This window comes from Cebidichthys violaceus, unplaced genomic scaffold, assembly GCF_023349555.1.
Source record: "Cebidichthys violaceus isolate CVI_PGR_0920_01 unplaced genomic scaffold, fCebVio1.0.p SCAF_8, whole genome shotgun sequence".
Classification (NCBI taxonomy): domain Eukaryota; kingdom Metazoa; phylum Chordata; class Actinopteri; order Perciformes; family Stichaeidae; genus Cebidichthys; species Cebidichthys violaceus.
The window spans coordinates 11,112,106-11,122,238 of record NW_027176964.1 but is presented as its reverse complement, the minus strand read 5'-3'; the positions used below and the strand labels follow the sequence as shown (position 1 = coordinate 11,122,238).

The 10,133-nt window shown below is 42.8% G+C and overlaps 1 protein-coding gene across 1 annotated transcript; it reads left to right on the top strand.

Annotated features, from left to right (window-relative positions):
- The first annotated feature begins 382 nt into the window (after positions 1-382).
- Positions 383-8,778, top strand: LOC137866241 (oxygen-regulated protein 1). Its single transcript, XM_068702016.1, has 4 exons — positions 383-1,054; positions 2,841-3,000; positions 3,170-6,672; positions 6,718-8,778. Exons 1-4 carry the CDS (start codon positions 383-385, stop codon positions 8,776-8,778), a joined length of 6,396 nt encoding a protein of 2,131 aa, XP_068558117.1.
- Positions 8,779-10,133: the final 1,355 nt, after the last annotated feature.

The following is a 10,133-nucleotide window of genomic DNA, read 5'->3' as shown; positions in this document are numbered from 1 at the left end:
CATTATAGTGGCATAATATCAGGAGGTATATATATATATATATATATATATATATATGTGCGTATGTGCGTACGTAATGTTTGATAGTGTTTTAAAGTGCTGCATTTTAAGGAAAAGCTGAAAATACACAATAGAACACATGTTGACTTTATCAAATCAGAGAGAAAATGGAGTAATATACAAACTGGACAAACTTTAAGTCATGCATGGTTGTCGTTTACTATGTACACATGCTCTAAGCTCCAAAATCTGCATGATACTCAAAGCTTTTGGTGAGGTATCACTCCTTAAGCAAAATTTAGGATAATTTGATGATGACTGCAGTAACAAATGATGAGCTTCCTCCGTCTCTTTGCTCTCTTTCTAGCCACCATCACACAAGATGAGCAACACACCCGTCCAGGAGCCACCTGCCGAGGAATTGTCCTCAGGCAGTAGGCAGACATTACCCTCCCGACCCCTACAGCCGATCTCTGATCCCTCCGCTTCTAAAAGAGTATGTTTCTACAAAAGTGGAGACTATACGTTCAGTGGACATCGCATGGTCATCAACGCCCGCACCTTCAAGACATTTGACGCTCTACTGGATGCTCTGGCCAAGAAAGTGCCTCTGGCATTTGGAGTGAGGACCATCACCACACCTCGCGGGACCAACCTGGTTAAGGCTTTAGATGACTTACATGACGGCGGATCGTATGTGTGTTCTGATCACAAACGGGTGAAGCCATTAAACCTGGATGAGGTGAACCGGCGGCAGGTACCGTGGAATGCCACCGGACTCCTCAGCGCAGGGCGACGGAGACGACAGGGATCCCAGTTTGGTCCGTTTGGCAGAAGGAACGAAGTCATCACCAGCAGGCCTGCAAAGATCCCTGAGAGGGTGGCAGTACGGACACCAAAGAGGCTTGTTGTCATCAGGAATAGGGATCCCACTGTTAAACGCACAATTGTGCTCCAGAGAAGAACAGCACCAACATTTGATGCTTTACTGGATTACCTCTCCCAGATCCTGCAGTTCCCAGTGCTGAAACTCTTTTCTACAGATGGCAGAAGAGTAAGTACTTTGGAAACTGAAAAATTATGATTCAGAGCAACTCCTGAAAATATCATGAGCAGACTCTTTTGGGAAATTGGTGTAGCTTTATCTGGTCTATATGATGTTTTAATGGGTAAAAGTGCTTAAATATAGTTTGTAATTTTGTAAAATACTATTAACTTATATGAGCTTTCTTGCAGAGAGTTGGGTGAGAAGATTGATACCACTCTCATAATTGTCAGTTCAACATAAAGCTGTTGCCAGCAGTCCGTTAGCTTAGCTTAGCATAAAGACTAGAAACAGGCAACCAGTGGAGAACCCAGATGTGCCCAGATAAGAAATACTTAAAACTTTCAATTTTTTTTTGTAATGATGAGGATGAGGGAGAAACGAAACAAATAAATTAGACCTTGACAATATTGCTTGGAAATGTGAACAAAATCTTTGCCAGCTGAAATTCAAACACACATTATAATATGATTTTTACTCTGCTAGCTACCTGATAGCTAATAGTGTTTATATTGGTGTTATATATGAAGGTTTTGGTTAGCTAGTAACCCTGAATCACATTTGATTCTATATATTTATGCAACCAGCTCCGAGTTTAAGATGAGTCGCCAAAAATATTTTTACATTTTACAGGAAATCACACAGATTTTGATACAAAAGAAACAACTCAAAATGTGATGATTGTCTGACATATTTAGCGAAGAGATAAATGACCAAGTAACACAGGGACACAAGGTCAGAATTTGGAAAATATATTTTTCATTTCACTTTGAGTATTTAACGAGGAAATGTTTTAGCGACTTCAATTAGCGCCATGCCGTTTTAATCCATGGCACCTCTGTTGTTGTCTTTGAATATACTTTCTATTTAAAGATACTTAAGACCATACAAGTATTACACAAAGGTATGTCTGTGTTACACAAATAGGATAGTCTTATAGTCTGAAAGACTGCAGAAAGCTGTAGACTAACAGACACAACCCGACATCATAACAATCCACTTACTCTCTAGCTCCAGAGCTTTCAACTGACACGGTCAGTTTCCTCAGTTATCATGGAACTGTAGACGTTCAAACTTGCGTTAAAAGTCAAGTTTGACAGTTCTTGACAAAACAATCTTAACTAAAGGTCCACTTACTCACTTGTCCCAGAGCTTTCACTTTTGTTTTCAGGTCAGGTTTCAAGTCTATAAAAGCATCAAGATTTGGATGCCATCAAGAATTGTTATGGTTGTATAATCATTGTATCTCTGATTGAGCTTTTATTGAACAAAGAAATAGTGGGTGATACTATATTCATGTCCACAAAAGCTTCCAAATATAGTAACTGTTATGGGCTAAATTTTCACTGTAGTTTTTATTTCAGGAATTAGGAATCAAGGCTTTAATCCTGTTACTTTCCACATTTTAAGTATTCCAAGAAGTGCTAAGAGGGGCTATCAAAACCTTTACCTCCTAGTGAGTTATCGCTCCGTAATCCCTTTTTCCATGTGTCCTTTAACAACAGGAACAGACTTCCTGTTTGTTTCTTAAGTAAGATCCCCATTCACTTTTGCATCTCAGCTGCTTGTCTTACTGGGGTCCACACAGTTAACATGGTGACAGTAGAGAAATACACATTTACACACTACTCTATGTATACACTATAATTCTTCAGCATCTAGCAATTATAAAGTATTTGGTACTTGACCTTATAAGTCATTATAATATGCTTTATAATCTATGACTGTTGTTAAAAAGCATATTGAATATTTAAAGTGCCTAGTGTAATGAAAATGGTTTCCGCTCCTCTTTTAGATCGATGGTCTTGCAGGACTTATCCTGTGCACTGGAGTCGTCGTGGCAGCAGGCAACGAGCCATTCAGATTAGGAAACTACAGTTTTCACGGAGCGAGCCAGATGGCACAAGTAATGTATGTGGATACTGTGGAACCACCTATGTTGCAGCCCAGAACCGGTAAGTTGCAGTCAGTACTACTGTTAATTGACATATGCTGTCTTAATTAAATACAATGCAATGTACAATACAATGTGAGTACTCCATTATGCTTTTATAATGTTCGTACATATGATTTTATTTTCTCTTTGACTCTCCCCCTCTCTTTCACAAACACTTTCAACCAAAGAGAACAACAAATCTTTATCGAGTGGAAGAGGCTCAAGGAATTTTTCCTTATCATCAGAGAGATATATTGTCAATCAGATAAACATGTCTAGAAATGGAAGCACCAACAGCCACCTGCATCACCACAGCAGATCATTTGAGACAGAAGTCGACCATCGTCACGCTTCCTTGGAGACGTGTGGGACCGGGAGGGTAGATAATGAGCATCATGCTTCCATTGTACCTCAGGACGATGACATTGAAAAGTCTTTCCGTGTGAATCAAGATGGTAGCATGACCGTGGAGATGAAAGTTCGTCTGACCATTAAAGAGGAGGAGATGCTCCACTGGACCACCACACTCAGCCGCTCCAGCCTTAGCAAGGGGACAGTTTGTGCCTTGATTTCTGAGTCAGGCAACAGCTCACCTGACTCAAACACCATTGCCAAAAACTCTTCAAGCGCCAGTGAGGATGAGATGAGAGAGGAGAACCATCCCGCTGGACCTGGAAAGGGTGTGGACTTTCAGGACCAGCAAGCACATGAGGGCTACACATCCATGGCTTTGGGAAAAGCAAAAACTGGTTTCAAACGCACACCTACACCAGGACCATGCCACGTTTTGAAGAAGGAGTCTGTTGAGAGTGTGAAGACGGTGACAGAGTCAGGGGTTCAAGAGAGCACCCTGGGACATTATTCCTACATGGAGAGGATGGCTGATGGTGAGAAGACTGAGGGATACTGCATTGTCAGACACAGCAGCAGCAGCAACAGGCCGATCCCCAAACCTAGGAAAACGGCGTCTGCAGGGGCGAGCAACAAAGGCTCCAACTCCTCCGCCAGGTCGTCGGGAGTAGCTGAGGTTCTTCAGATAGAGAATAATGGGATGGAGGTGACAGAAACTGTAATGCATATTTATGAGAGTCAAGGCTGCTACGACAACTATTTTGCAAATGAGGAATACAGCGCAGATAGTGTACCCCAGCATGGTTCCACTCCAGCGCCAGAAAGCAAACCGTCCACCGAATCAGAGCGGCGTTCATCCAGGAATGATTGTGATATAGATGTTAGCTGGCAGCCACCTACTACTCACTCACAACAAAGACAGAAAGAGGAGATGTTGTCATTGTCATCAGAGCCAGTAACTCCAACGTGTGAGATTACTGCAACAAACTCCCAAATACAGGAGACAGCAAAAAAAGACAAAACTCCTAAAAGTGAGACAAAGAAAAAGACAATTAAACCAGCTCGGAATAAGGAGGGTTTAAGTTCAACGAGCAGCTCAGATAAAAAGCAAAAACAAAGCATAGTTAGCCCCCCCAAAAATAGCAAACCTTCATCTACAGACAAGCTCAACAGCAATGCCAGTGTGGAAAAAAAGACTTCAAGTTCATCCGAAAGTGCTAAAAGTGGTCAAAAGAGTAGAGGAGCAGAAAAGCCTCAAATTAAGAAAGCGATTAAGGATGAAAAGATGCCCAGGAAAGAGCAAGCCTTGTTAAATATGAGAAGGACCCCACCTCAGAGACTAAACATGAGTAAACTAGCTGCTAAAGATAATGGCCATAATGTAAACACTCCAACTGGGAGGCCTCAAATGAAGAAGAACCTGTCAGACATTTTACAACCCAAGAAATCCCTTTTGCCAGGCAAAAAGACAATTAGCAAGCCCAAATCCATGACTGAAAGCAGAATACCATCACCGAAAAGGTCTTTAGAGTTAAGTGAGAGTTTGATGCCTTCTCTCAATCCTTCCCCCTTTGAAATCCACCAATATGTTGAGAACTGGTTGGAGAAAGTCAGTCCAGGCCCAGTGCCACACACTGAGGAGGCCATCGCAGATAAATCACAGCCTCCAACAAAGGTTCTGTTTAAGCTGGGCGATGATTCCGAATCAGATGAAAAGAGTGAATGCCAGACTCATCCAGACGATTGTTACCTATCTCCCGGTGATGCTATAAAGAAATCAGCTTCAGTAGCTCATTGTCGTGAAGCTACAGCTTTGCTGCACAGTGAACCATACGTGAAAGGTTTGTGTGTTTCAATGCCGAGTGTCAGAGTCGACCCTGTGCAACAGGAAGACAGACTGAGGCCACACAAATCTGCAGAGGCCATTGGTCCGGCTGCCAGTGGATCGTCTTCATCTACAGCCAACCTCATGGATCCAAAAGCAAATACAAAACATGTCCTGCATGAACTGTATTCATCTATTCACTGTATCAGAAGTGCGTGTGAAGCCAACACAACATCCAACCTCGAAAAGTCCAACAGCCTTCCTGATTTCTCCACACAAGTGGCGTCAGTGTTCGGCTCGTCGTGTAAAGCCTTCGTGTCATTCTTGTCGGTGATGACTCTGCGAGATAACCTAACCGGATCTGAGCTGGAAGACGACAACCAATCCGAGGCCATGCTGATGATGGAATCCCTGCAGAAAATTTCTGCCATCGAGGATGAGCAAGAGCTGAGGGCAAGTTTGACGGATCTGCAGAGCAGAGCATCTTCCCAGTTCAGAGAACGCTGGAAGGATTTCCAGAATCTGAGAGAAAGGCTCGAAAGTGAGCCGCTGTCCCCCAAATTTTCAGATACAGAATTTGCCTTGGATGTTCTCTCCGAAGGGGGCGATGCGTTCGAGAATATTGAAGAGCTGATGGATGAGCTGAATATGCCACAAGACCTCAGAGCAGAGATTTCTTCAACAATCCAACAAGCTAAAAGTTTTTACCCTGTAGAGGAGAGCACTTTTGTAGAAACCGAAAGAAACCAGTCAGACTCAGAGGACAATGTGGAAAAATGTGTTGAAGAATGTAACAATGAAACAAAACAATCACCGGAGCCTGATACTACCTCCATAGCTGAGGACATTACTCAGACAAAACCGGGTAATGATAATGGAGAGATAGATACATTAGAGAAAATGCAATCTGTGTATTCTGAGTCAGGCCAGGAACCTGATAAAGAACCAGAAATATCACAGACAGACAGAGATGAGACCTTAACAGACAAAGAACATGACAAGGAAGAAGAGGAACAAGTCGACGAGGTTAGGGAGGTGGAGAATGACAGAGAGGATGGACACACAAAAGAGATAGATGATGATGGTGAAGAAACTGAAAAGGGAGAAAGGGAGGAAGAGGCAGAAGAGGGGGCAGTGACAGAAGTGGATGACAAGGAATCGCATGAGGAATGGGAAGTGAAAAAGGGAAGTGTAGAGGACGAAGACTCTGTCCAAGAAGTGGAGGAAGGAACAGAGGAAGAGATGACAGTGGATGAGGAGGAAGATGGGGAGAAACTAGAAGAAGCAGAGGAGGTGTTAATGGATGAAAAAGTTCAAGAAGCAAGAGAGGATGATAGTGTTGAAGAGACAGATGAGAGAGAGGGTGATGAGGAGACTGAGGAAGGGGAGGATGAGGCTGATGAGGGGGAAAAGGGGGAGGAGGGGGAGAGGCAAGGGGACGAGACTGAAGAAGAGGCAGGTGAGGTTATTGAGGAATCCGATGAAGGAGAGAAAGAAGAAAATATAATTGAAGAAGTGAAGGAGGATGAAGAGGACGAAGCAGATGAGTTTCTTGGGGAGACAGATGAAGGAGAGGAAGTAGGGAATATTAAAGAAGTGGACGAGGAAGAAGAAGCAGATGAGGCTATGGGGGAGACAGATGGAGAGGGTATAAGAAATATTATTGAAGAAGCAGAAGAGGAGGAGGAGGAGGAAGAAAATAATAAGGGAGAGGAAATTAAGGAAGTTATTGAGGAGAAAGGTGAAGAAGATGATGTAGAAAATATAATTGAAGAGATTCAGGAGGAGGAGGAGGACACAGATGCAGTTGCTGAGAAACATGTAGAGCGGGAGGTTATTGAGGAAGAGGAAAAAACGGAGGTGGCAAGTGAGGAAAACGATGAGGAGGAAGATGAGAGAGAACAAGAGGTGGTGGAGGATGGTGAGGATGTTGAGGTTATAAATACAGAGGATCAGGTGGTTACAGATGAGGAAGATGAAGCAGAAGAAACTGACAAGAATATGGAAGAGGAAGAAAAGTGTGATGAGAGTGAAGAGAGCAGGAAAGAGCCGGAGGACACAGTAGATAGTCTTCAGGAGGAATCAGTAGGAGAGAAAGAAGTTGTTGAGAAAATTGAAGAAACTATGAAAGCAGGGCAAATGTTAGAAGACAAAGAGAGGGAAGGTGATGAAGAAAATGAAAATAATGAGTTAAATGAGGGCTTAGACAAGACGGAAGAGCAAGAATCAAAGGAGGAGGCAGAGAAAGAAAATGCTTCTGAAGATGCCGACAGTATTGCCGGTGGTGCGGTTTGTAAAAACCTACTCGAGGAGGCCTCGTATTTGCAGCAGCAGAGCAGCTGTGATGAAGCAAATGCAGACGCGAAGGTGGCAGAACACAACACTGAATCACCAACCAAATATTCCTCTGACTGTCAGTGTGAGGACGATAAAGGCAATGGGACAGACACTGTAAATGAATTTGAAACAGACGATGGAGAGGAGCCTCGCGAGGAAGGAAGCGGCACTCTACAACATCCTGTGGAAATATCACAGGAGTTACTTGACTTTGTTAACTCTGCCCTGCAGTCCTCTTCACTCATATTCACGTACGACGCTCGGGGGAACGTCAGGATAGAGCCAGATAGCGCCCGGGTTACACAAAATAAACAATCTGTCATTCCAAAATGTAGAAAGGATAATTCCTACGGTTTGAAGCGTCTCCCGAGCCCGAGCACCTCAGGTTTGTCCGATTACAGGCCAGAGACGTCGGAGAGTGGTGGATATAAAACTCAGGAGTCTGTAGATATTGTCTCAGAGAGCGGAGAAGAGGCTGACATCCCTATCAGGAGAACAAATGTGGAGCGAGCTGACTCCAAACCGTCGAATGTAAGCAATACAGAAGTCTTGCAACATTCCCAGCTAAAAAGTGGAGGGAGTTTTTCTTCTCACGACTCGGGCACTAAAGCCTCAAAGGAGGATCTGTCTTACTTCAGTGCTGCTAGCTCACAAAAGGCAGACACCGATCCTGCCATAGAGGCCACACAGTGCATTTCCTGTACCCCGGAAAAAGACTCACCTGATGGGGTACTAATCGACCAAGGTAGATGGCTGCTCAAGGAGAATCACCTCATCAGAAAATCTCCACCAGTCTCCCTGGGAATGTACGATCAGGTAGATAGCACATCTGAAGATACAGGTCAAGAGGATTCCCCGTCTCATTGCAACACCCAGCACAACCCTCTCGCGGCCATATCCTCATCAGAGCTTGAGGAGATGGCGAAGCCTCAAACTCCAAAGTGCACCTACTATAACATGCCACATGGGAGCGATTCAGATCCCTTTTTGGATGATTCCAGTGTCAAAAGTGGGAAAAGGGATCCAAGCAGTGTCAGAGGGAGAGGCTTCAGGGTGTCACCTACAATTGACACTTCCAAAACCTGGGCAAATAAAAATGGTAGTGTGTCTTCCTTTGCATCAGTTGAGTTTAAAGTATCAGACAGAAAAGTGCATCCTGAAGGGGAGCCCTCAGCTGTGACAAGGGCAAGATGGACACCTAGTGGAGGAAGGGGTGTCCTGCAGGCACAGGACTCCCGCGATATGCTCCACGTGAGATGTGGCCCATATTGTCCCATACTATAAAAGCAGGGCAGATATCTCACGAAAATATACACACGTGCTGGTCCTGCGTGTGCTTTTAGTCTCGGCTATGGTTATTTTGTTGTAACGCAGCTAAAAATGTGTTGTGTTTCGTCACATAATCATGAACAAAAAACATGTCTTGCAGCACCAGACCAGACGTGTGGTGATTGAAGAGAGGTGTGGGTCTTATTTCTGCTTGCATGTGGTCAAAAATGTACAAATACACACATTAACTTGCTGTTTGATGGTGGCTGAGGAGACTCATCGCAGAGATAAAGTCAAAAATGGAATATAACAGTATCTGATTTAATGCTCCTGACTGCAGATCACTGTATTATCTATTATTGTACCACGAGTCATCAGTTTCTTATTGAATATAATGTAATATATCAGCGAAATGACTGCCAAGGAAAGATTTTATTGCTTGTTTGGGCTCTGCCAGAATGCAAAATGTATTTATGACAATTACTGTTTCCAAAGATCTGTGGATGCTCTCGGGGTTTAAAAAAAGCCTACTGTCTGTATGTCAATTGAGTATTGATTATTCTGTGAAAACCTAAATTTATTATAAAATAGCCTCTGACAGAATGTTGTTTTTGGCTGTAAGAATTTTGATTCAATAATCAATAAATCATGATTCACTTTTTTGGTATGGTGTTTATAGTTGTCATACTAAAATAGCTTCTCTCCAACTCAACTCCTGAAGTCACATATTTTCTGTTACAAGACATCATCAGGTTTTAGACTTTGGAAAGCTCCTTCCAGAGCTTGAGGACATAACACAATGGTTTGGACAAGCTGAGAAGTATTACATGGTAAATGCATCTTGAACTGTAAAATGAATTAAGTAAAGTGCATCTTTAAGTGATAACTAAAATTTGAGGATCAGATTTATGTAATTACGGTATTTGTTTGCACTTTTTAAGATCAAGATTGTTAAGAATTTCTTCTGAGTTTCCTTTACTGTATCAATAGTGGAAAATCATTTAGCAATTTAACAACTAACCATTAGCTAGTTAATCTGGGTCACAGTTGTAACCATCAGTTTCTCGAAAAAAAGGTCACTTACTTTTGCTCTGAAGGTATTTCCAGAATTATAAGAAAAACTCCTCTTACCACGCGAATGAAAAAATATTCCATCCGCAGAATGATAATAAAGTTATTTTTTTACCTGTTTCCCAAGTTGCAATTGTGTTCCCAAATCAAAACAAAGATGGCGGTCCAACAGCTACCTGGAAAGTATGGCCCAATCCCAATCTCCACCCTTACGGACTCACAGACTTTTAAATCAGTGAGGGTTTATTTCTGTCTCACCGTCAAAGGGCTGTGTTTGAGGGCTTTTTAGCAGACATTTT